Source organism: Dreissena polymorpha, chromosome 6, assembly GCF_020536995.1.
Source record: "Dreissena polymorpha isolate Duluth1 chromosome 6, UMN_Dpol_1.0, whole genome shotgun sequence".
In the NCBI taxonomy this organism is placed as follows: domain Eukaryota; kingdom Metazoa; phylum Mollusca; class Bivalvia; order Myida; family Dreissenidae; genus Dreissena; species Dreissena polymorpha.
Window position 1 is genome coordinate 65,880,139 of NC_068360.1, and position 27,648 is coordinate 65,907,786.

At 34.5% G+C, this 27,648-nt stretch overlaps 1 protein-coding gene across 1 annotated transcript; it reads right to left on the reverse strand.

Moving 5' to 3' along the window:
- Positions 1-77: 77 nt before the first annotated feature.
- LOC127834026 (uncharacterized) lies at positions 78-27,470 on the reverse strand. Its single transcript, XM_052359581.1, has 9 exons — positions 27,335-27,470; positions 22,173-22,310; positions 19,852-20,042; positions 10,869-10,980; positions 7,965-8,178; positions 7,472-7,614; positions 7,044-7,199; positions 3,607-3,738; positions 78-1,080 (listed from the first exon to the last, which is right to left on the reverse strand). The coding sequence occupies exons 2-9, from the start codon at positions 22,282-22,284 to the stop codon at positions 593-595; spliced, it is 1,548 nt and encodes a 515-aa protein (XP_052215541.1). The 5' UTR covers positions 22,285-22,310; positions 27,335-27,470; the 3' UTR covers positions 78-592.
- Between the last annotated feature and the right edge of the window lie 178 nt (positions 27,471-27,648).

The following is a 27,648-nucleotide window of genomic DNA, read 5'->3' on the forward strand; positions in this document are numbered from 1 at the left end:
ATTACCAGACGAATAGCGTCTTTCCGGAGAGACAACCATATTGCTAGCTTTCCGTGTACATCCAGTGGACCCTGTTTGCACCAAATGATGAACTCCTCTGACTTCTGCTGTATCCACTGTCACTTTGACCAGAAATGCCTGCTGATATACCTCCATTTGTAGAGACTGCATAGGAATCCGATCTAAAGAGACCGTCATTGTTATCAGAAGGGCTTGATACGCCGACACTCGTTGGAGGCGATCCATCTCCAGAGGACAAGAAAACCTTTTTTTTCATAGGAAGAATCAAGTCAATAGCCTCGCTTTGCGATGCAACATCATGGAAAGACATGTCAGGGTTGCTTTATATTTTGTTATTTATATACAAATCTTCAGCTGTATTTGCATGTATTTGATTATCTGCTACAATACTTTTTCGTCCATTCCCTGTTTCTTAAGCATTCACGACCTCATGGACTATGGCGATATCATGTTCAAAATCCTGCCGTTTTACCAGGTCTAGGTTCCCATCATATATGGTAGCTGTCTGCGGGTTCTGTTGTTGCACCTCATTCTCAGGAAATACAAACACAGCATCTGATGCCGGACTTTCCTATTGATGTGTACCTATAACGCTCATAGGAGTGGGCAGCGCAAGAAGAGGGTTTCGTTCGACATCGTCAAGATTCGTCTGTGCCTTAACCACAGTTTCCTGCTTAGGTTTTGGGAGTTTGTTTAGCAGAAAACACCAGAAATTCTTCTGTTTTCGCTGCGAATTATTTTCATTTGGAACCTTAACTTTCGGAAGACGCTTCCAAAAGCTAATATCATTACTTTCTGGTCTAATCTCAATACCATTCAGAACTGAACCATCGGTCTCCATTTGTCCTTCCTCGATAGTTGTGATAGTTCTGTTCTGTTCTGTTCTGATAACGTGCTGCGGTTCAAAGGCATCTACTTCCAAACAGAGAATATCTTTCCCATACTCGATCAAGGTTGTGATGAATCTCAGAGCCATCTTATCATCAAGCAAATTCTCAGTATACAGAAAATAAACTGTCGCGCTATTCTCGAAACATGCTAACGTTTCGCTAATGGTTTCTGAAATTAATAAAATCACTAAATAATGAAAGATTAAAAGTATAACATATCCTAATATCTCCACTTATCAATTGCTCTGGCTGTTTAACTGTCAACAATTATTCATCATATATGCATGACCTACCAATGCAAGTTGCACCGATTGATCTCGATTGCCCAGTGAAATTAGGCATCTCCATAAGGCCAATAGTCAACTAACAATAATAACAGGAATGCAACTAAAAGTTACTCATTATTTCGATCGCCCATTCCGAAGATAACACGAAGAATATCTATGCAATTCAACTTGATGTCACTCATATTTTTTATCTCTGAAGCAATTATCTGACGCATTAAAGGGACGTAACTGGTGTCTACTTTTTATTTCGATTCCTTAAGACCAGTATTTGAATCACAATTATTAAAAAGAGGAAATAAAAAATATCTCCTAGGTCAATATGATTATTTTCAGGCTGTTACTGAGTGGAACTAACTTTTTTATCTAAAGAGAGAAATAGTTTATTTCTTATTATTAATGTGGGTCTTAATCTTGAAGTTACTCATTATTAAATCTTCAAATTAAATAGTTGACGAATGATTATTTAAGGGCTGCAAATAACTAACTATTTCAATCAAAAGAGGCCAATAGTTGGACGCATAATTTTTAAAGAGAACGACTGCAACTTACTCCTTTCATTTTCTATGCCAATTGTTGACTGATAATAGTTTTAAAGCTTTGCATCATGACACTACCCGTTATGTTCATGGTGCTCTTTATGTTCATCTTTTTTGTCATTAGTTGACTCATGATTATGTCAGGAATGTAACTTAAAGTAACTCGTTATCATTCTCTTTTACGCAAATAGTGGATTTTTGTGAATATTTCAGGGTTGAAACTTAAATTCATCCTTATTTGAATCCTAATAGGCAAATGATCAAATCAGGGATGGCATTGGTCACGATTATTCAACTGACGATTCTGGAAGTTACTCCTTATTTTGATTTCTCATGCCAGTATTTCACTTATGACTACTCAAGAAAAGCAACTGGAAGTTACTTATACTAGTTTTATTTTAAGGTATAATATATTTTCCCCTTGATAAGTGGTCTTGAAATCATGATTTTTCAATATCAAGAACACAATAAAAAGTTACTTTCAAGCCCATATCTCCCTTATCTAAATTTAATTTAACGCTCTACATTGGACAGCAGCAAGGCATATACTTACATGTAAAGGGGAGAATATACAAGAGAGCCTGAAAGGCAAAAAGTCGCTCACCTGAGATACAAAGGAACTGACCCGTTCTGTGCAGCCCAAAATATCATATGAACAAATGATCTGACCAAGTTTCATGAAGATTTAACTATTATTGTGGCTTTAAGAGTGTTAACAAGGTTTTACTAAAGCCATATACGGAAATATGCCATGCCCCCTTGCAGCCATTCTTTTCAACAAGCCCCGAACCATTTTCGAACAAATCCAAGATATGTTCAGACCAAGTCCAATAAAGGCTGGACTATAAATTTGACTTTAAGAGTGTTAACAATTTTTTACTATAGCCATATAAGGAAGAATCCCCCGCCCCTGGCGCCATTTTTTTTAAACAACCGGAACCATTGTGGACATCACCTAAGATTTCACTGGGACAAATCTTCCGACCAAGTTTAATGAAGATATGACAATAAATGTGCATCTAGAGTGTTAACAAGGTTTTACTATAGCCATATAAGGAAAAATGCCCCGCCCCCATAGCGGCCATGTTTTTCAACAAACCTGAACCATTTTTCAACTCATCCAAGATGTAATTGGGACAAATCTTCTAATCAAGTTTCATGAAGATCAGAAATTAATGTGGGCCCTAGAGTTTTTACAATGTTTTTATATAGCCATATTTCAGAAAAGCCCAGCACCCTGGGGGCCATGTTTTTTCAACCAACTGGAACCATTTTTTATTACATCCAAGATATAATTGGGACAAATCTTCCAACCAAGTTTCATATAGATTTGTTAATAAATGTGGGCTCTAGAGTGTTAATAAGGTCTTACTAAAGCAATAAAAAAATAGCGCTGCCCCCTGGAGGCCATGTTTTTCAACAAACCAGAACCAAATTCGAACTCCTCTAAGATATCATTTGGACAAATCCTTTGATTAATTTTTATGAAGATCGAACAATAAATTTGGCCCTTAGAATGCTAACAAGGCAAATGTTGACGCAGCGCGACACACAACGCAAGACGGACAAAAGGTGATTATACAAGCTCTTAACCAGCACATTGTGCTTAGGTGAGCTCAAAAAGGTTCTGCTAATGAGAGATTTATTTCACTGATAACTCAAGGGGGATAATTAGAGTTCACCAAAACATCACGAATTGAGTATTACAACTGCTCTCTATGTGAATATTGTCTTTATCTGTTACAATATGTTCACATTCTTAAATAAACTTCTTTATGCTTAAACTTGTTCGTGGATAAACAAACCATATCACTTTCACCTACCTGCTACTGATTTTATATAAGCATATATTAACATTTAATAGTATCCCACCTCTTCCCGCGATAATGTCAGCAGATATCAACACATCACAGTGTTTATCCTTAAGCTTCTGCTTGATCGTCTCTGCCTTTCCTCTGTCCTCTTCAGCGTGGTAAATAAACACATGGAACTCATACTTGTCCTCTGAAACAAAACACACATTTTAGGTACAAATTGTTGGTAAATAACAATACACGTATACCTAAAACTTACTATATTAAACAGAGGGCCATTATGGCCTTAAAGCTCTCATCTAAGTTCACAGACACCACGTGTTGAAGACTTGACCTGATAGAAGGTACTTAGTCAGAAAACAATATGATAGACCTTAACGAACAAGATTTTTTTCAATAATGCCCTCAAATTCAAATTTTGTAACAAAACTTTGCTTATTTTATGCACAAGATATGTATGACCAAATTATACTTTGGACCTTTAAGTGTCAACATGACATTTGAGGTAATATGGTTGGTGATTCACAATACAATCCGTTTAATCACAGAAGTCATTTGTGGTCATGCAGTTGTCTCTGTGTTTTGACCTTATTTGACCTTTGCCCGCCAGAGCTCCCGCTGCTATTCGCAAGTGTCACCAAATGCAAAAGTTTAACAAAAGTGGCAATAAAATCTTTCAATTTGCGAAAACAAGTGGCCATTAAAATCAATTAGATTTGGAGAATGGCTGGTCAATACAGGCCGTGCAAATTTGAAGATTGAAATGGACAGTGGGGAGCTATTACACGGCTGTTTTGAAATTTTATGGACAATGCTACAGGGTGATTAGGTTTTATATATTTTTTCAACATAATTCGCATTATTTTTAAAATCGGGCAATGTAGTGCGATTCAGCAAAGATTGATTCGTTCAAAAATGTACTGACACTTACATTCTCAACCCATGTAAAAACGTGAGAACCTTTATAAGTTGAGGCATGGTGGAGTGTAAAAAGCGTTTCGATGAGTTATTCCTGTGTGACGAGAAAATGTCCACCCAATTAAATCGCTAACGGCATCAAACAATTGCGTACAACATACATTAGATTTTGCATGCACACAATATTGGCTTCTTGCTGACGTAGAAGATAATTTTGCATATTTCCAAAAGAGATGGACCCAATGCTTAGGAGGTAACGCTAATGATAGGAGGTGGCACCAATGCAGGATGTATAAGTTAACAGTCGTATCGCAATGCCATTATCACATGACGAAGATTTGACAGATAATGTTATTTTGTATTATATATAATTAATATTCTATAATAATTAAGATAAAGTTTTTTGAATAAATAAGTGATCAACTCAATTTAGAAGTCACCCACATAAATAAAACATATTGTACGATGAATAACCAAAAATTTGTAATACTCAATTAAACCAATAACTTGATGCTCAACATTATCAAAATAATTCATAGACATCAATATTTGTAAACTATATGAAAATTCACGAAATAAGTACACGATAACACTTTTTCTTGAAACCATGATTTGTGGCCGTTAATCCAAATGCTTAATTTACTGAAAGGCCAAGGTCAACGAATCTTAATTAAGCTCATTTATGTTGTTTTTCCCACTCTCAACTCCAAAAAAATGAAGATAGCTCGGTCTCTTTCCATTAACATTTTTGTATAAAACATGTTAGATATTTTATCATACAAAGAGGAACATATAAATCCATCAATACATTATAAGAAAACTACCTTTTTTCTAACTAAAAACGCACGCGACTAAAACGTGCTGAAGAAGTCAACTTACAAAAGATAATGAAAGTCCTGTAAACATAATAGAAACCATAACATTAAATATTTCACTTTAAAATAGCTTTATAATTTGTGCATTGGCGCCACCTTCTAATCTGAGTGTCACCTCCTTGGCATGGGCTCCTTCTCATTTTGATAAATGCAAATTTATCTGTTAGATCGGCTAGAAGCCGAAGTTTTTATGGACGCATTAACTTGTACAAGTTCAAAGCAATCATTTTATGTAATGAGCGATTTAATTGGTAGGGAATTTGCTCGCCACACAGGCAAAATACATCGATTTGCTTATACGAATTCTACCATGCCACAACTTCTAAATGGGTTGTGATTGTATATTTCTGTACATTTTAGATGAATTTTTAATTGCTGAATCGCACTACATTGACCGATTTTTAAAAATATTGCGAAATGTGTTGAAAATATGTTTTAATTCTACAAATTTAAAGCGTTATGTTTGTTTTCTATACAGAAGAGTTAATGTGCATGTTTTGGCAAATGACGCCAATGACAACCCAACATGGCAATATATAATGAGCATTGTACTTATTTATGATGCGGGTTTGTGACCCATTTTGGAGCATCAGTGTATGTTTATAGTATCATGACGACATATTAAAACTGGACATTCAAGTAATGACTAGTGTAATATCCTTTTTTAATAATAAAACAAAAAATAAAAGTATTGTATCACAATTAACACTTTAATTTAAGAATGGTTACAAAATGGCTCTTTTTTATGTGGTGAAAAAACTATTAAAATTGCAAAAATTGGTGGCAAAGGAAAATTTTAACCCAGAGAGAGCTCTGATGGCAAAACATGACTCTTACCAGTTAGGTCAAAATGCTTGTTACAAATGGTAAGTTATCTTAATCTACATGTAGCAAGATGAATGACAAAGATACATCCATATTAAATTGTTTGATAACAAAATTCGATCTTTAAAGAGTGACCTTAGCCTTCGAGATTAGGGTGAGTTTACCACCTGACTAATCGTCTTATGTTGAATAGCATGTGTGCCAAATTATTTTTTAACCCTTGAAAATTGGCAAAACGTTGACTGAGGCAGGATTTTCAAGTTGTTTTATTGTTGAATTAGACGTTTAACCCATATGTGTAGCATTGCCTTTTAGGTAAGGATACCGTTGTAACACACATAATTCCATCCCCAAATGATTGTGATTTGTGGGAGAATATCTTTAAATACTATAATCCAGAAGACCTAAATTCAAACTCGGCCTACATATTGCTAAAATAAACATTCTTTTAAAGATTCATAAAATGGCCGTAAGAGGGTCAAAGCAAACCGGTCAACATTCACAGCATAAGAACAACACCAGACATTAGGTGATCACAATAGCCCACCTTAAGCACTTAGTGCTCGTGTGATCTTAACCAAAGTGTTAACCTTACATTAATTTCACATTTATCAAAAAAAGTGTTCACTTCCTGGGTTAATCAATTGCGCATAACTTTTGAAATGAATACGATGTCTTTTGACAGAAGGGTTGTTTGTTGTGTGAAAGTATTGATATTTATAATTGTGTTCATGACTAACTAGAAATTTGTGGCAAATAATCAAATAAATATAATATCTAGTTGAGATTTATATGTCAACCAGAAATGTCAAATGCAAACATTTGCTTCAATTTTCTTCAAACTGGGGTAACAAAAAAAGCTAACTAAAAGTCTCACCATCCAAAACCTTGCGACGACAGCAGGGGCAGTACATATACATCCTATATTTCACCTGAGGCCCATAGCATTTGTACACCAGCAATACCAGCGATGCGATGGCAATACAAGAGATAACTGCAATCACTATCGCTATTGTGGGCGGCTCTGGTCTTTCTGGAAAAGAGAATATTTTTATAAGCTTGAGTAAACACCTGCCTAAGACTCTGAGTTTTTGTATGCATTTATATTTTTCTGTTAATTAAAGTAATAGGGTACTCAAAAAATCATTAATACCCAATGTTAGTTAATTCATTGTAATGATATTTTATAGGGTTCAATTTAATCAAAGATCTATCAAAAACTGTGATACATCTTAGATTTAATAACTCAAATCCGACCAATAGAAGGAATCTAGTGGGGAATGAATCAAAGGCCGGCAGCATTACCTTTCTTTGTTATCCTCACCGATCTGTCAGTCTGCCCTTGATCAGATTGGTCATTCCAGATAGTACATATAAAAGTTCTGGTCGTATCAATTGGCTCCACTTTCTCTATGGTCAGAGTAACTCCCAGTGATGTTTTGTCCTCGCTGCATATCAAAGTTATTGCATTGAAACATAAGTTGATTTGATTATTGCCACATCATACTTGTGCAGTGCCTAAGTCCGCTATTTTCCCAGGTCTGCCACCCCATCAAAATAAGGATTATAAAGACAGCGCTTATTATTGTGGCTGCCATGGTCAATACATTTTATTTCATTAACAAGACTTACATTTTCATTCTATTAAATAAAGTTTTGCCTGTTTAACTCCATCAATATTAACACAGGAGTAAATATATGTCTATCATATATTTGATATACATCAAATGGCCAGTTACAGCTCTATCAAAAACATAAAGTGCTTTAAAATCAAAATTTGAATATAGTGTATTCTTACCTTTTATTGGTGACAAGATGGTATCTGTCGCTGAAACCTGAAGCATTATTTTCAATAGTGTCCACTGACCACATAACAATCTGCACGTCATTGCGCTTGTAACACCCAAAATCGCCAGTGCATGAAAAGTTTATATTCCCGCCATAGTCGTATATGGTTTGGTTTTGTGGGAAAGGCTCAATGAGTATTGGTCCCCTTGCTCGTGTGGAACAATCTGCGAGGAGAATAACACATCGTTACATTGGATATCAACTCTTATCATACATGTGTCACAACTTAAATATCTGCTTAATATAAAGCTGCCTGATATATAGAGAATAACAGGTTATTGGCCCATAGTTTTGTAATAAATCAGGCGAGACTTAGAAAAATATAACGGCGAGGCTTGCCGAGCCTTTATTTTATTCATGCTGAGCCTGATATATTACAAAACGATGAGACAGTAACCTGTTTTACTGTTTATCATACCACATTTTCCTAAAAATCTGCAAAACCATCCAATTTTTAAATATTTAAAATGTACTGATCCCCGCTGATTTTACTGATCCGGCTTTGACACGTTGACATACATGTAGCAACGGCGTTCGAAAAGACGACACGAATAATCGCTTATTTTAAACATCGTATAGAGGAAAAAAGTTGTTTGCACTACGAATGGGAAGAGTACACCCGCTTTAATTATAAACGTCATGAAGTGGAGATCAGGAATGGACTGCAGCGACAAATTTAATCGAAGAACACACTTCGCCGATAGTTTGGAGACGCCATTTTGGAGATGTGTATTGAAATTGACATTTTGATGATGGTGTCAATATTGACATAAGCGTGATAAATCGTTTGTTTAAATAGTTGAGGATAAGCATACAGTACTCATTTGTCTTGACTTTCTGTGCAACACTTGCGAGTGGAATGACTATATCGATATTTAAGATTTATTGCCCCATTGATGACGTCATTTAACTTCTGTATTGCGGGCTGTGGTGAATTAAAAAAAAATAGACGTTTTTGTGATTTATGTCTTTACACTAGAATAAAATATGTACATTCTTGGTATCAAATTGTTTGTTTTCTTGAACCTGATTCATGTTGATAGAAATTGTTGACTTTATTGCGAATTCCACGTAACTCCAAACATTGACTGATATAAGAACTTCCTGTTGACTATGATATAAAAATATAGCAGGCAACGTTATATTAGGCAGATATCAATGCGGTGGTATGATAAATGTTTATATCACGTAAACAGGAAATTGTTATATCAATTGAAGTTTTGAGCTAGGTCATTTTACTTGGAATCAACTATAAAATCATAATTTTGGGTAACATAGAATAAAATTCAACAAAATAAAAGATTTGATACCAAGAAGTAACATATTTTAGATACAAACAGGGAAAAAAAAAATTATATTTTACAAATATTCGGGTATAACAACACACATCATTTTCAATCACACTAACAATTCAGCATTGTAGCGGTTATATTTAAATATTTCTATTTAATGGGGATGTACGTGATGATAAACAGAAAAACAGGTAACTACCTAATCGTTTTACAATAAATATAAATCTGCACGAAAAAAATACAACAAACTTCATATTACTAAAATGAATTTTATTGTTTCAACTATCATAATAATGGATATGACTTATAGTGACTACCATTGTTTTATAATTGTTTTATTATTGTTTTAACAATGGAAATCAACTCATACGACTTTTAGTAACTATAATTTACAGGCTATTTCCAAACCATGTGGGGAACAAGTGAAATTTTGGGATTGGAATTTTTTTGCCTTAGAGTCCATTGATTTGGTAAAACTTATTTAATATCACTTTGTATTATAATTCAAATTAGAACAACGAAATCACAAACATTATAGTTATAATTTGTTAGATTGAATTAAAATAAAATTGAGATAAATAATTGTAAAAAATTCGGATTTTTTCCGAATTTTGGATTTTTTTTAATAATTCAGTTTATGAATTGGTCCGTTTAACGGACCCGTAGATATGTCAGGTGGATATCAAATCATATGACTTGTAGCAATTATCATTCATGTAACAGTGGATATCCAATTTATATGACTTGTAGCAATTATCATTCAATCATTCATGTAACAGTGGATATTAAATCACATCGTATGATTAATAGTTAAAATTATTGATTTTACAATAAATATCAACTCATATGAATTTTATTTACTCCCATCGGTGTAACAGAAGATATCATCTCATACAACTTATAGCGACTATCATTGATGTTTTAGTAGATATCAACTCATATCAATAATAATTATTGATGTGAAAGAAGATATCAAATCATATGATAAACAATGACTATCCAAAGAAATAGCGACAGTGCAGCCTGCACAGGCTAATCAAAGACAACTTATATGGCCTACATACGAGGCATTCATTACACAAATCATTCCATAAATGCGGAAAGTGTCACCCATGATTAGCCTCTGCAAACTGCACAGGTTTAGATGTGATTAACCTTAAAGCACATACATTAAGCCATGTTTTCCCAAAACGAGGCTCAATTCATTATCAAGCTTGACCATGTTCAAATTCAAAATTACCATTTGATGGTAATTGATGTATTAAACTTACTTTAATTAACATTAATATATTAACCTTGCAATGCCCATTTAAGTTCCATGCTGTTTCAGTAAACTGTACAGCAAGACAAACATAACAAGGGACAAAATGGTCACAAAACCAGGTTTTCAGTTGAATTATTCATTATCAAAATTGACCATGTTCAAATTCAAAATACGCAAAACACATATCATAAACTCAGGCCAAATGATCCACTGACACGCATTTCACTTACAAACCCAATCAATCAACCTTTACCATTTTAACATGATTAAGCTGAAATAAAAAATTCAATCAACTTACGAGAGACATACAGCCGTACTGTGTGACACTTCACCACTGATCCATTTTTCGCAATCAAGTCACACCGGAATTTTGTGTTCTGGAAATCCATGGCGTGATAAATCCTCAGGACCTGAAGTGATTTGCTTCAGTTAAAAAACTATTTCAAAAAGTGATTATTTACCCTTTACCACTTACAAATGTTTTGAGGCATGTATAGTCCTATAGAAAGTTACACTTAATTAAAGACCTTTCTTACTAGATTCAAGTTTTAAAGGCTTCATTTCTAACCCAAAGATACTGATGAGCAGCAAACAGCATAAAACCTGAACAGACTGCGAGTTACTTGCAGGCTGTTATGGTTTTATGCTGTAAGCACATAGCAATTTTCACTTTGCTTTTGAGTGGGAAAGAGTTAATCAAAGACGTAAAAAAACATTCAAATACATTGTGTATAAACAAGCATATTTGATGGTAGTTGACGTATTTAACTAACTTTAATTAACATTAATATATTTACCTTGCAATGCCCATTTAAGTTCCATGCTGTTTCAGTAAACTGTACAGCACGACAAACATAACAAGGGACAAAATTGTCACAAAACCAGGTGTTCAGTTGAAAAAAGTCTGATAAAAGGGAGACAATTCAAAATGTGTATTGTTAACCCCCTAGCTAAAGAAACTTCAGCGTACAGTTTATATAGTATTGACAGACCTGTACGCTGAAGCGAACCCCGTACCGAAAGTCAACCAGAGTCGTAACATATTTATGTCACGCTATAAATCAAAGAAAGCTCATTTTCTTGGATACATTTCTACATATATTAGTGAATGAATATAAATTACTGCATCCGGGAATATTTTAAGGTTCAAATATTTCAAATGCATCTTACAATAGATGAACATAACTCTCATCAGTCTGAAATTCACAATTTTGACGCCATTGTCGCTTTGTCACGTGACGAGTTTACATTTGGATACTTTCGGATGGACCTTGACATTTTTTGCTGAAATTGTAAACATTACTTTTGTTTTCTGAAATCTATTATTTGTGATTAACAACTTACGTATGGTGGATTATAAGATTGATTTCACTGTGAATCAGGTAGTTTTAGATAATATTTACTTTGAGTTTGTATTAACACTACAATGTGTGTACAAAACAAGCCAGAATAATCTAAAATACCGGGAAATGTCATTCTGAATTTGAAAACACTTGAGCACATGGTATGTTACTAAAATTAGAAATAACGTCATATGACCGTGAAATCTCGGGAGATTTGCATTTTCAGAAAGTCTGTCACATCGCTTTTTTTTCTCGATATGTAAGAGCAGAATAGATACATTTTAAATGTTTAAGATAGTATTTTGTGAAAGAATATATCAGTTAAATGTGAAAAATGTTTATCTTTCCGATCAAGTGGTTGATTTGGGCCAATAACTGCATATTAAAGCTGTTTTGGACTGGTCTTTGTTTACTGTCAACTTTTCGGGAATTACTGGTTGACTTTCCTAATGGGGTTGGTCCATAACTATAAAGTCGCGCCAGTCAAAAATCATAACAAGCGACATTTAAAGTTATGGTAGCCAGAACTATTAACCCCCTTGTTTAAAATTGACCTTGATTTCAATAAGACAAAAAAAGTCTGATAAAGAGAGACAACTCAAATTCAAAATGTGCAGTGTTACTGATTGTTCATAGTTACATTGTTGTTTCAAAATCAATCTATTTTTTGTTTTGGCAACCCTGACCTTGGAGATATTGACGTAATTCTTTCGCTCGACACACCATCCAATAATGGTGAACAAATGTGCCAAATGATTTTAAAATGACACAATGAATGACATAGTAATGGCATAGACAAGCTCATTTATGGCCATTTTTGACCTTCAAACTCAAATTGTGACCTTGACCTTGGAGATATCGACGTGATTCTTTCGCGCGACACACCGTCTAATGATGGTGAACAAATTTGCCAAATGATTTTAAAATCTCAAAATGAATCACAAACTAATGGCCCGGACAAGCTCATTTATGGCCATTTTTGACCTTCAAACTCAAATGGTGACCTTGACCTTGAAGATATCGTCGTTATTCTTTCTTGCGACACACCGTCTAATAATGGTGAACAAATGTGCCAAATGATTTTAAAATCTGACAATGAACGACAAAGTTATGGCCCGGACAAGCTCATTTATGGCCATTTTTGACCTTCAAACTCAAATTGTGACCTTGACCTTGGAGATATCGACGTAATTCTTTCGCGCGACACACCGTCTAATGATGATGAATAAATGTGGCAAATGATTTCAAAATCTGACAATGAACGACAAGCTTGTTCTGCCCGCCAGCCCGCCCGACGACATCGCCAATCTAATAACCAGTTTTTTCCTTAGGAAAACCTGGTTAATAAAGCAATATATGCATATGAATCTAATTATACACAGATCCACTAATATATAAGTGAAACCATGTTTGTCTTATCCCATTTTTTAACTATAATATTTTCAGATGTTATAACTTTGTGAGTAAACTGAACGCTTACAATTTGCAAACAATGATTTCAGTGACATGCATCCACTGAGTAGATTCCTAATAAATATGGTGTTGGTATCTAAAACGTTGTATGCGTCGTTGATCAGCACATGTATTTCATTAATCCTTCTAAATGTACGATCTCCATCCTTAATTCGATCATTATTTGCCATTTTTGCCGAAAGACACAATTTGTTTTCTGTATAGCCCACCATCTTGTTAAAATGATAAAAGCGACAGGTGTGCATAGCAACGTAAAATCGAAAAATATGTCCGCCTAATACGCGATTCACATTGTGTTTAATTAGGAAACGTTACAGTTATTGTTTCAATAATTATTATTTTTAAAGACGATAACGATAAAGATACAACTTGGTTGTGTGTTTTTTTTACATAATTTCACGCTTGAAAATTGTGTTTCGTTATACATGAATTATGCATGAAATGCACAATTTCCACGTGGATAACATTGGGTTTTCATCATAAGTCTCCGAAGTAACTGATTTTGTTGTGGAGGAGTACACATTACGGACTGCTAAGTGTGCTTGGTATAATAAAGACACCGACATTATGATTGGTATTCACACGGAGGTTATTCACCCATGACTAATTCACAACCACAAGAATCTTTAGCTGCCTTGGGGCCGTACTCAGATACAGGCTGTCAACTGTCATATTATTAAAAAGTAGGAAAAAAAGGAATAATTTACTTAAACAAGGGCTGTTTCAGCTTTTTTCCTCTATATAAAGTTAGTACCATAGATCGGCACCATTCCCAATGCAACCATTTTTTTTCCAATTTCTAAATGAAAATTCCCAATTCAAATAAAAAAATTCCCTATTCGCAGGAAAAAAAAATGGCGATTTTTACTCTTGTGTTTTACAGCGAAAATATAGTAAAACTAAAATCAGTGCTTGTTAACCAACATGAGAATTAACCGCAGCAAGTGTTGATGACGATATAACGATTGGTTCCCATTGTCTGAATACTCCTGTACTTGATAAGGGGAACCTTAATCAAAACTCAACACATTTTCGCGAATTACCAGCAACGATGGCGTCGCATAATTCAGAAGGTTGTTGATTGCATTGTTAGTAAAATTTGCAAAGTAAGACAAGATTTTAATTTAAATGTACCGCTGGCCAAATTGTTCAACTGGGTTTAATGATTTAAATGTACATGTATGCAGTTATCGTAATGTTATAGTATTATGTTGCAACTGTTTTGCAGATAGAAAACTGATGTTTTGATCAAGTTGTAGAGTGTGTTATTTCAAATATTTTACTTTCTGATAAATTGAGCAAGCAGACCATGTTTTAATTCCTGTGTTCTCTGCAGTTAAAAGTTAAATTATTCTAATTAATTCTAAGTAATTCCTGTTGTAAGGTCTGTGCTACAGAACTTTTGCAAGACACATTTATGTGAGGTGCAATAGCTGTTGTTCGAAATCGAAATGATTATCTAGCATAGTTTGGTTGATAGTTGAAATTTAAAATGTGATTTTAATTTCATTTGTTGCAGACATCACTTAGATGAATAATTTTGCTGTTATAACACACTTTGATTATTCAATATATTACATGTATGCAATTCATGTAACATAACATTCACAATCCTTGATTGTTTAGATGTTTTTAAATGTCTATTTAATATAATATTAGATACAATTCTGATTTTAAAGGTGTTAATCATTGCTACATAGCAGCGTTTACTTTTGATTTCTCAATTCCAAGTATGAATTCAAATACAGGAATGTCATATTTAACTGGGTGGCAAATGCAAGTATTTTATTCTGTCCAGGTTTTTTTCTCTTCTTCGTGACCCGCAGAAAAACGGCCATTTTCCCTCGGAATTTTTTTTCCCTCAGCAGGTCAATTTTCCCCCAGATTTCAATTTTTTGCCCCTTAAACTTTAAATACCTAAGTCAACCTGATCCAGTGTAGAAACTAGAACATATTGCATAATTAAATTATCTGTTGCCTTGGATTTGTTTAAAAAAAAGTAAAATATGTTAAATTGATTATTTGATACTTTCCTTATTTTCCCCAAAATCTGGCGTTTCGCGTGATCTTTTCCCCCAAAATCCGGCATTTCGCGCGATTTTTCCCCTAAAAAAAGGCAAGGCCCTTTCCCCAAAATCAAATAAAAAACCATGATTCTGTCCATATATAATTCTTCAATGATAAATATAAAATAAACAAGAAATCACACAGTTTTTTAAGTTTAGTATATGCTTTGTTAAGATTTGAGCATAATTAATAAACTTCCCAATTTTGATGAAAACGACACTAATTTTCCCAATTTGACCGGTACCGGCACCAGTCCCAAAGTGGTGAGGATAAACGCTGGCTGTTTGTAAAATATGCATGCCCCCCATATTGGCTGTCAGTTGTAGTGGCAGCCATTGTGTGAATACGTTTGTTGTCACTGTAACCTTGACCTTTGTGACCTAGTGACCTGAAAATCAATAGGGGTCATCTACCAGTCATGATCAATGTACCTATGAAGTTTCATGATCCTAGGCCTAATTATTCTTGAGTTATCATCAAGAGACCATTTTACTGTTTCCAGTCACTGTGACCTTGACCTTTGACCTAGTGACCTGAAATTGAATAGATATCATCTGCCAGTCATGATCAATGTACCTATGAAGTTTCATGATCCTAGGAGAAAGCATTATTGTGTTATCATCCGGACACCATTTTACTGTTTCGAGTCACTGTGACCTTGACTTTTGACCCAATGACCTGAAAATCAATAGGGGTCATCTGCCAGTCATGATCAATGTTCCTATGAAGTTTCATGATCCTAGGCGTAAGCATTCTTGAGTTCTCATCCAGAAACCATTTTACTGTTTCGAGACACTGTGACCTTTGACCTAGTGACCAAAAAATCAATAGATATCATCTGCCGGTCATGATCAATGTACCTATGAAGTTTCATGATCCTAGGCGTAAGCATTCTTGAGTTATCGTCCGGAAACCATTTTACTATTTCGAGTCACTGTGACCTTGACCTTTGACCTAGTGACCTGAAAATCAATAGGGGTCATCTGCCACTCATGATCAATGTACCTATGAAGTTTCATGATCCTAGGCCTAAGCATTCTTGAGTTATCATCCGGAAACCATTTTACTATTTCGAGTCACTGTGACCTTGACCTTTGACCTAGTGACCTGAAAATCAATAGGGGTCATCTGCCAGTCATGATCAATGTACCTATGAAGTTTCATGATCTTAAGCCTAAGCGTTCTTGAGTTATCATCCGCAAACCATCTGGTGGACGGACCGACGGACCGACAGACATGTGCAAAACAATATACCCCTCTTCTTCGAAGGGGGGCATAAAAAGTAGGAAAAAAGAAGGAAACATAGGAATTTTCCATTAATAGTAGGAATGTTCAAAACACTCACCAATTCATTGCAATTCAATTTTACCAATAATTTCTGGTCACAGGCAACTGCACAGCGTGTGACTTGTGAACTGGATGTGTGGCATCAACTTAATTTTTTTTCATGTTTCAATCAAACCAGAAATGATATAACCTAAATGTGTTATGTTTAATATTAAGTTGTTAGGTTACATACTTAGTATTAGGAAACTAGCATATTAGGTTACGTACAAAGTATACGAAACAAGCATTTTTGGGGAAACAGAGCAGATACACCAAACTAGCTATTATTCTAGTGTTCAACACATACATGGCTGTTTAAATATTAAATAATCAATTTACATATCAAAAATCAAAGCATTACAAAATGTTAAAATGCACTGCAGAGTAAAGACAAACAAGATAACATGACAGAGGTTCAGAGACTAAATAAACACAGCTATGTAAATTGTAATTTTCAAATCATAAAATTAATCTTATATTTGTTTCTGTGTAAAAATAAACAAGATTACGTCATCTACTCAATTATTTAAGTAACAACTACGTTAACTCATCATATGTGACAAGCCATCCAATTTTTCATCCAAATGGCCATGTTGGTCAAATTTGGTATTTTTATGAGTGTAGATATATATGACATTTTTTATTCATTGAAATGATCTTCAGTATGACTAAAGTTAATTTACTAAAATTCAACATGTGATTGAAGAATTTTCTAAACTGTGAACACTGATCAGAATATCATTTGGACGAAAAGGCGTATGGCCTGTCACAAACATGTATAGGCTTGGCACTATAACCTATATAAACATATAATACAAATCATAGAAACCAAAATTATAAATAAGTTACAATTATCATCAAAAACATTAGTTCATAAAACTGGTCCAGAGATGTTAATACTCACAGGACAAACATATATGTTTGTACATAGTGGTGTAGTATAGTACTTAATGTCAACTATTAAAGAAAGAATGTCACTGCAGTGCTTATGACCACCACAGTCAAAATGTTCTTCACTTTTTGATAAGAGAAAGATGAAAGACTTTCCAGTTTTAAGTTAGTGACTTGTGGAGGTTGTCAATTAATAAATGTAATTTGAAAAATAATACAGTTGAAAGCAAATTGAAATGAATATTTTTTTCAAATAAAAATATTGAAACTAATATATAATTGTACACCAAACAAAGTCATGTACAAATAAAATACTAGTTCAATGATTTTGGAAAAGACGAAAATATTTTTTGTTGCATATTTTCAAATTAATTCCCTGAACAACCGCACATGCTCTCTCAGTAAAAACATCAATAGGAAAAAATACTATTAAACTACTAAGGACTAATATGATAGATTGTCTAGATTCTGCAGTTCATTGTTGAACATTGTTTTTCTTTAACATTCTTTAAAAGATTAAAATTAACATACCAAGACACGAAGCAAAGACATACCTTTCAACACTATGATGTGGAGAGGACTGATGTCACACATTCTCAGCTACAGGTCGCATCAAGCTCAGTATTATACATTTATAGTGTAAAAATAGCACCAATCAAGCTTCAAATATACTAAAATACTTTAAAATAATGATTATGGATTTCAGTCACATAAAAAAGTACATCTACCAAAATGAAAAAGTAGGAATAATAGGAGGTTTTCAAGAAAAAGTAGGAACACATATTGAAAACTCAAAAAAGTAGGAAAAGTAGGAAAAAGTAGGAAAAAGTAGGAAAAAGTACATTTAGGACCAGTTGACAGCCTGCAGATACAGTCGGCTAAGAAGTTTGGTCAAGGGGTAATTCAGATGTTATCGATAAGGGCACTTGGCGGCTTTTGCCTTTGAAAAGGGCAGAGTGGCGCTTAAGAAAGGTGGCTTGGCGCAGCACCAAACAAAAAGGACATGGGAAAAACACTAATGTCACTACCAATTTGGGGACTTCTAAGGCAGAATGTTAGTCAATTTAAATTACATTTGTGGGTTCATAATAAATGGTCTTGCTTTCAAAAGGTAAGGTTTATTGAATGGTTGGGTAAATGAGTTGATAACCTTTGATCGGGGCAATCTGTGCTGTTAATTTTGACATCTTACTGTATAACCCGGGTGTCAACATAATGTAAGAACCACTGATCAACTTTTCGAAAAACAAAGGAACCAGTGTCAGGGAAGTAAACAATTGTAGAAACCAATGTCCCCCTTTGTAAAAAATAGGATATGAGCTATTGTTTGTTGGAGCGCATTAGGTTTTTTCTGGTAAACAATATTATTTTTGTTTTTGTTTTTATTCAATTAACAATATTGTTACTAATGTTGAACTCATACCATATTCGTCAAGTTATTAGTTTTTTTATTATTTAATACAAAGACAATTTGGGTTACAATAGACAGGTCTTGAAGTAGGAAAAAAGTCATGTCATAGATCAAGCACTGCAAAGAATTTAATCATCTTGATCAAAAAACTCAATTATACATATAAGCTCTTGGAGTAATTAAGCATAGTCACATCGTCACATACAATGATAGTAGTTGTTTTTATCTTACATCTAGGCTAACAATGTGGTAGAGTCACAATTAAGTTCCTTATCAATAAAGGCGCGTGCCACATTATTCTCTTGAAAAGGGCTATATTGTGCTTCAAAAACAGAGGCACAATGCAGAGCCACACACAAAATATTAAGTCAGCAGTATTTTTTTTCATGTTAAAAAATCGGGCCATTTATTAGGCCCCGATCTCAATCGAAAAAAAGTATATATTTTTTGAAATGGGAACTAAACATTCCCAACCAAAGGTTTTCCAACATTTTATTAATTCTTTTTTTAAGAGATCAACAATTTTCTCATCTTCCATCCAGCTTTATAACTTGAACCTTAGTTATTATAAGAAGGAGAACACACTTATTCTCAATTTTGAAGCATTTTTTACAAAACAACAACAACACTAATTTCGCAATTTTAGTCAAAACGCCCATTTTTTTCCAATCCAAATGGACCGCCCCATTCCTAAAGTGGTGAAACAAATACACTGTTAAGGATGGGTTATATCCAATACACTCAGCTGCAGATATGATAAATATACCCACCTGACCCTCCTCTTCTGTTTGGGGTTCGTCGGTTCCCGTGGAGTCAGGGGGGTATGGTTCCCAGGCCGCACCCTGGTTCAGGATATGCCACTGAATGGAGTTGAAACCACTGGCGCAGCAGAGCAAGGCTTTGGACGCCCCGTAGTTGATGTACTCCGCCACATTCAGATCTTGGGTGAAGAACACAGGACCTGGTATAAGAGAATAAACATCCCGGTTGTCAGAAAACTGGGCTTCATGAACTGAGTTAACAGCAAACATTGAAGCACTTTGCCGAGTGCATGAAGTGGTTAGAGAATTCAATTCATAAAGACATTTATAATATGTGGAAATCAGATATACAATTTAACACTTTAAATGAAAAGTATATATCAATCAAAATTTAAATGCAATCATATTGAAATGAATTGAATACTACATTAAAAATGATCAAAGACATGTATAAAACTTACAACATAAAATAAGTTAAATCAAAATGTGAAAATTCAACCTAATACCACATGCATAAATTGCCATTCTGTGAAGGTCGGTTAGCTATGAAAAGCTTTGGTGCCATTAAACAAAACCTGAAAGACCAGGGTTTATTGACCATAAACAATACTTCATAATGTAGAGAACATTTCTAAGCCAAAGGCCCATTATTTCACTCAAAATCAATGGACCAGAAGGAACTCACACTTCGTCTGTCATGTAGGTAGACCCACAAACCAAAAAGCAGCTAAATATCTGAAAGTGTTTTATACCTCCAGAAAACATATACATATCCTTTCTCCAATAAGAAGAAAAGTGAAAATGGCTTTTGCAACCAGCATATAACCAGAACAGCTTGCGAGTAACTCGCAGTCTGTTCAGGTTTTATGCTGTTTGCTGCTAATCAGTACCTAAGGTTTGGAAATGAAGCATTTAAAACTTGACTTTAGTAAGAAAGGTCTTAAATTAAATTTAACTTTCTAAGGGACAACAAATGCGTTAACATACATACATATGTACTGAAGTGGTAAAGGTTTAAAGAGACAATATCTTAGCCCAAGCCCCATAAATTTACCAAAAATGAATGGACCTCAACGAAATTCAAGCTTAATCTGTAAGTCATGTAGATAAACTCACATTCCAAAAATTAGCACAATACATAAAAGTGTAGCTCAAAATAACAACACCAAAAAACAGTTATTATAGGGAAAACTATTAAAAGTTAACTCACATACCAAATTTAGCTACATATCTAAATGTATTTCGTAAGAAAAACTAATTGAAAACAGAAAATTTCTGTCCACAGCCCATAACTTCACCAAAAATCAATGGACTACAACTAATTTTACACTTCATCAATAAGTCATGTTAGTAGACTCATACTAAAAATTAGAAAAACAGTACCAAACATTCAAAGGTCCACTTAATGTTCCCTGAACAAATCTCAAACTTCATCTGGAAAGTTGTTATTATTAAGAAAACTTCAAAGTGCAAGGCCCATTGCTTTGCCAAAAATCAATGGACTCGAAGAAAACTCACACTAGATCTTGTACATGTAGACAGACTCACATACCACAGTCTGATACTACAAATCAGCCCCATATCTGAAAGCGTTAAAAACCTCCAGAAAACGGAATGCTCGACAGACTGACGGATGGATGGAGAGTGCAACTCCTACATTGTCTATTCCATCCTACCAGGTGTATACAAAAATGGTATATGTTTTACTCGCAGAATATATTCTCTAGTCAAGTTAAAATAACAATAGTTGATGAATGTTGTTTCCTGGCTATCAATCTATGACTTAAGGTAATAATGCTCTATGAGTCTTGCAATTAGAATTTCTTTGCATCAAACTATAAATCAAAATGGCAGGGAATTAACCCTCAATTGATAATTACACTTAACTATACCTCATTTCATTCACCAAGTCAAGAATAACAAAACCTTAGCGAAACTGTATGAAGCACCAATAATGCTGTACATGATAATATTGTTTGAACATTTAGTCGAATATTGGGAAAACTGCGCTTAATGCACGCCCATTATGTGTCATCCCATATTAGCAAGTGCAGTCTGCACAGGCTTATCAGGGACAACACTTTCCGCTTCTATGATTTTTTTTGTTCAAATAAATCTTTTCTTAACAAAAATGGAGTCTGAGCGGAAAATTACATCCATGATTAGCCTGTGCACACTGCACAACGAGGCTAAGTTACTCTGGAGTTTCATACCTGGGTTTTTTAATGACTAAAAATTAAAATATGCTATTTGATGAGGCTGGAGAAAATTATGCTCATAGCATTATCAAATTCTTGTGACCCAGACAAACGTATCATTGAACTTGTTACCTGTTTTATTTGAAGGTCCACAGATTCGACCAGATACTTGCAAGAATGGCAGCAGTATAGATAGAATTCCAAGGGCACATAACTGGGTTCCCCATCGAATCGTGCTTGGCATGCTGAACGTCCTTACACTAAATCATGCTTCATAGAAATACATTCAAAATAGCCAAAAATGTTCAGTATTTTATGCTGTCACTTAAAGGGAAATTTTCACAGAGTTTGGTAAATATTGAAGTGTGTCATTTAATGCTTTATATTGATAAATGTAAACATATGATCTAAAAACTTTAAAGCTTCAGTAAAAAAAAAGAATTTAAAAAAATAAAGAAAAAAAGTAACCCTCAACTGGGCTTGAACCACTGACCCCGGAACTAAAAGTCTATCACTTAGACCATTCCGCTATCCGTGCTCACACGATGAGTGATCTTCTTTATACTTTATTTATAAGCACATCTTGTAGTATCACAAAATATAACGACAACAACAGAACTCTTCAAATTATTAAATGGTTTTGCGCTGCAACGCTTTATAATTTTGAGCTTTTTAAATCGTCAAAAGATGCATATAATGGCTATTTAGAGCATGGTAAATGTTCAGTATTACTGTTCCCTTCAAATATCATAACTACAACGAGAATTTGCGAATCCGAAAAAATCTTTTTAATTTTGTCAATTTACTAATACGTGAAAAGGCCCCTTTAAAACATGCCCAATGATATTTTATGAAATTTTGGTCAACATAAGATAACAAGAGGTCTATGAAGGCCCATGGTAAGTCACCACAGTTCAAAAAGTACTGAAAAAGTAATGGTGTCTAAAATCACCTGACTGAGCCTTTATCACAGGGATGATTATGAAACAAGACACATATAAGCTGCTGTACTCTGTGATAACCAGGCTTAATGCACGTGCGTAAAGTATGGTGCTTGTGTATTGTGCACAGGCTAAACAAGGACCACACTTAACTCCTAGACTGTTTTTTGTTTAAAAGAAAATTCTTTGATATGAAAAATTACATTTAAATGGAAAGTGTCATCCTTGATAAACTGATTAGACTTCAGAGACAATACTTAAAACACATGCAATTAGGCTATTTTCTGCAACCACAGCCGATTGATATTGACGCCACACTGCCCACACACCTTATTTGGCATACAGGGCCAAAAAACACTACTTCGCAAGGGGCCTCTTTTTCTTCCCCTTAACCAAACAGGCCCTTTCCCCTACAGAAATTTCTTTAAAACCATGAATTTTCTATAAATTACCAATCTACTTCAGTATTTTTCATTCTCCAAAGCCAGAAAATTGTGTATTTTTTTCCCCGAAAAAAAAAGCTGTTGCCCTTTCCCCAAAGTTGGTGTTCTGGCCCTGGCATAGTAAATTTAAGTATAAATAAGAAACATATTTTATCCATGCCAATTAGAATAAATCTGGTGGTTTCAAGGTATATATCCGTCTTTTTTGAGCTTTAAAACTTAAAAATAATCGAGTTTGTCGAAATATACCTATACGTATAGAAATCCTTCTTTCGGTTTTAAAAGCGGTACCGTTTGAAAATAATAAATAACTTGCTAACTAGGCTATACATGAAGATTTAATTTTATCTATGCCAATTAGAATATTTCTGGTGGTTACAACTAGGCTATAGATTTAATTGTATCTATGTCAATTAGAATATACCTGGTGGTTACAAGGTAAAAGTCCGTCTTTTTTGCGCTTTAAAACTTAAAAATAATCGCCTTTGTCGAAGTGAATGGACAGAAATCCTACTTTCTGTTTTAAAAGCAGTACCGTTTGAAAAATAGTAAATTACTTGCTATCTAGGCTATAGATTCAATGGCAATTTTTCACACTTTCAAATTGCATCTATATGTATTGATTTAATCAATCCACATATATGCAATTTGATTAATTGCCCTATTCCACTACGAAAACAAGCCCACGACTCGCTGCGATTTCTCACATTTATTGAATCGGGAAGACTCGTGACAGTCTGCGATTCAGTTACGACAGTGGTACGATTGAGTTACGACGAATCGTGGGGTTCGGTTGAAGTCTTGCGAATAGGGTCGCGACTTCACTACGATGTGTAAGAATCTACTGCGACTGTACTACGAACGATGCAGATCGGTCACGACTAAGCTAGGATCTCACCGAACGCACCCATGAATTCGGCGCCAATATCTACTGATATTGATTCTAACACGGCACGCGACTTGTTTTCTATAGACAAAGAAGGAAATAAAGTGTGGGTTATTCTGCAATAAATTATGGCTGGAGCTTAATGTTTCGAAAATAGTTACGAATAAATAAAGAAAATTTTGCAGTAAAATGCACGTGCTTAAATCTCGCTCTTAAAGAAATGTAAAAAATGTAGCAGGTATATAAATGTAATGAAACAACAAATTGTATATTTGGTGATAAGTGGCATGACCACGCCTGATAAGAATTTGTTTGTTAAGAAACGTAATTTAGAAAACATTTATAGCATGTCAGCTTTTCAGAAGAATTAACACATATGACGTCATTTAGTTTCTATGGGTGTTGTTCTCAATGAAAGTGACGTAGTTTGCAAAATATTTATGAATGAAAACGACGTCAAATGTTTGTACAATTCAATGACGTCACTAAATAGTGAACTTTGAACTATGAAGGGCGGAGTATTGAAAAATATAGTTCACGTCCAAAAGCTTGAAGCAAATCAATCAGAATCGTGTTAGAATAGAAATAATATTTTTCTATGATGGCTTGTTGTCAAATAACCCACAGTAAGGAGTATAGATTCGTGTTATCAAAGCACTCGTGCTCCGCATTCGTGATTTAATTCCTACGCATCTATACTCCTTACTGTGGGTTATTCGACAACAAAACATGATGGAAAAATATAATTTCTTTATCATTCTTTACAAAATCATAACTGTTTCGTAACTCAATCGCGAGAATCTTAGCGGGCTCGCAACTCAATCGGGGTGAACTCTTGAGAGTCTTGACAAAGTCGTAAATGATTCGTAGACAGATCACGTGATCACCGATTCCTCGATTGAGTCACGAATTGCCTAAGATTCCATTACGACGCCCAAGAACGCACTACGACACTGTTACGAGTCAACTGCGATTAAATTCAGTCTTGGAGGTCTTGGTCAAATTTTAAACACGTTAAAAAACTGGCCACGATTTTTGGGAGCTCACGACTCGCCCGCGACTAGCTACGAATGAGTTAGGACCTTCGCCGATTGAGTTACGAATGTCCCCGACCTCAAAATATTGGAAATCGGGACGAATCGTGGGGAATCGGGTCGTAGTGGAATACCCCTATAAGTTATAGGGGTATTCCACTACGACCCGATTCCCCACGATTTGTATAGTATAACATGTATTTCTTTTCAAAGTCAGAGGCAAGGTGTGTGGCTTTAAGGATTTTGGTAGAGGGTCATTCAATGAACATTTTTGGTAATTTTATTTGGAAATACAGTAACTAGTATTTATATCATCAGGAACATTCCTTTCAATTTTGACAAAAAGTGCTGTCAGAATAAGATGTTATTTGATGCTTATTCTTGGGAAAATGGGCTAAATGCCTGTGCATAACACACAGGCTAATCTAGGATGTCACTTCCCTCTATCATCGTATTTTTGTTTAAAGAAAGTTTTTTCTTAGCCAGTTTAAGCAGGAAGTCTCTTTCCACATAAGCAAGTGCAGACTGCACAGGCTAATATGGAATAAGACTTAACACACAGTGATACTGCCATTAAGCCCGGTTTTCTCCGACACAATGCTTTGCAAAGTCCATTTCCAAACTTTTTGTTCATGCTTAACTGGTGTAATTATTGAACCCATTAGAGCTTTTATGGTAAAACACAAACTTATTAAACTGTGCAAAATTTTAAAACCACCAAATCAGAGGGGGTATATCACGTAATAAACAAGATCGCAACGTCCATTTTCAGAAACAGTGCTTTTTCTCACAATTTTTGGAATTGCGCCGGGGCCCTTTGGATGGTAAAAAATAGCAGCATTCTGACTAAAATTTGGAAATTAGTGTTGTTGTTGTTTTGCAGAAAAATATTTCAACAGTGAGAATGCAAGTGTTAAAAATATTATATTTACCAAGGTTAGACTAATAGAGATGGATGGGAGATGAATTTAAAAAAATGGGGGTTGGGGAATCTTCAATTGGGAATTGTTAGGTCCCATTTGGGAAAAAATATATACTTTTTTCCATTGGTAATTGGAACAGCCCAGATTTTGAAAATAAAAAAAAACACGTACTGCAGACAGGTATTTTGTACTCTTTATTACTTTCATTAATTGTTAAAATGCCCCTAACTTTCCAGCCATATCAGCCAAAAGATATTAGCATTAATATCAAATTAATATTCACTCTATACATGTATCTCAGCTTTACTCGCGGCGAAATTTTTTAATGGGTCACAAAATAACAACTCCAACTTAGAAAATTGGCAGCTTTTTAAGTCAAGATAAACAGGGAATATTAATATAAAATAAACGCTAATCACTTTCTGATATTGCTGGAAAATGAGCGACATTGAAATAATCAAAACAAGTAATAAAGTGCTTAAACGGCGAAAAATACTAGTCTTGGCATGGACATCTTGTTTTTCACCTGATTACCCCCTCTACAAATAGAAATTAAGGGATCATGCCTGCTTGCCAAATTGTTCAGTTATTTCAATGATTGACAATGTACAATCACTCTTAATACAGTAAGGCACATTCTGCAAAAAATGCGCGTCATACAAGTGCAAATCATTCCAGATTAGCCTGTGCCTTCTGCATAGTCTACATATAAGAAGGAATGACACTTTCCGCCTGTATGAAATTATTCATTAAAAGAAATTATCATCATTTAAAGGATGAAAGTGTCATACCTGATTCTCCACTGCAGAGTTAAAAGGATTATAGAAATGACACTATGCATAAAGCACATCATTTGCAGAATTAGGCTCATATACATGTACATGTCAATTGCATTAAGCACTTATGAATGAGCTGAACATAAATAATGTATAAACACACAAAACAAAACTATGGAAAATAATATTTTGTACATATATTATAGTTAAAGTCTAAATAAAATTAATCCTAACTTAGGATTTGCATGCCTTTAACTTGCACATTAAAAAACATGAATAGTTATCACTTACATTGCAAAAGAATCACCGCTCTGATGACCATAAGTCACTCTAAACAAGAACTTTCTTGAAAGACATACCACACAAATCATCACATGTAATAGTGAATCACAGACCAAATGTCAATGGCTGTATTGCAATAAAACAGTTAATGTAAACACAGATGCTTGGTTGAAATAACTTTAGCACTTAGATCATTTCCTTTTCAACTTCAGAACACACTCAGAACAGTGATGTTTTCAACAGGAATGATCTAATCATATGACATACCAAAAGCTTTGTTGGACATTGGACAACAGTATTCTGGGCTTTTGATGCTTTATGTA

Coding starts and splice junctions, on each gene's coding strand:
- LOC127834026 (XM_052359581.1), bottom strand. CDS start 22,284: ATGCCAAGCACGATTCGATGGGGAACCCAGTTATGTGCCCTTGGAATT. Junction 7,615..7,964: donor CATCTTGTCACCAATAAAAG/GTAAGAATACAC, acceptor TTTGATATGCAG/CGAGGACAAAACATCACTGG. Junction 3,739..7,043: donor TCGTCGCAAGGTTTTGGATG/GTGAGACTTTTA, acceptor GTTTTGTTTCAG/AGGACAAGTATGAGTTCCAT.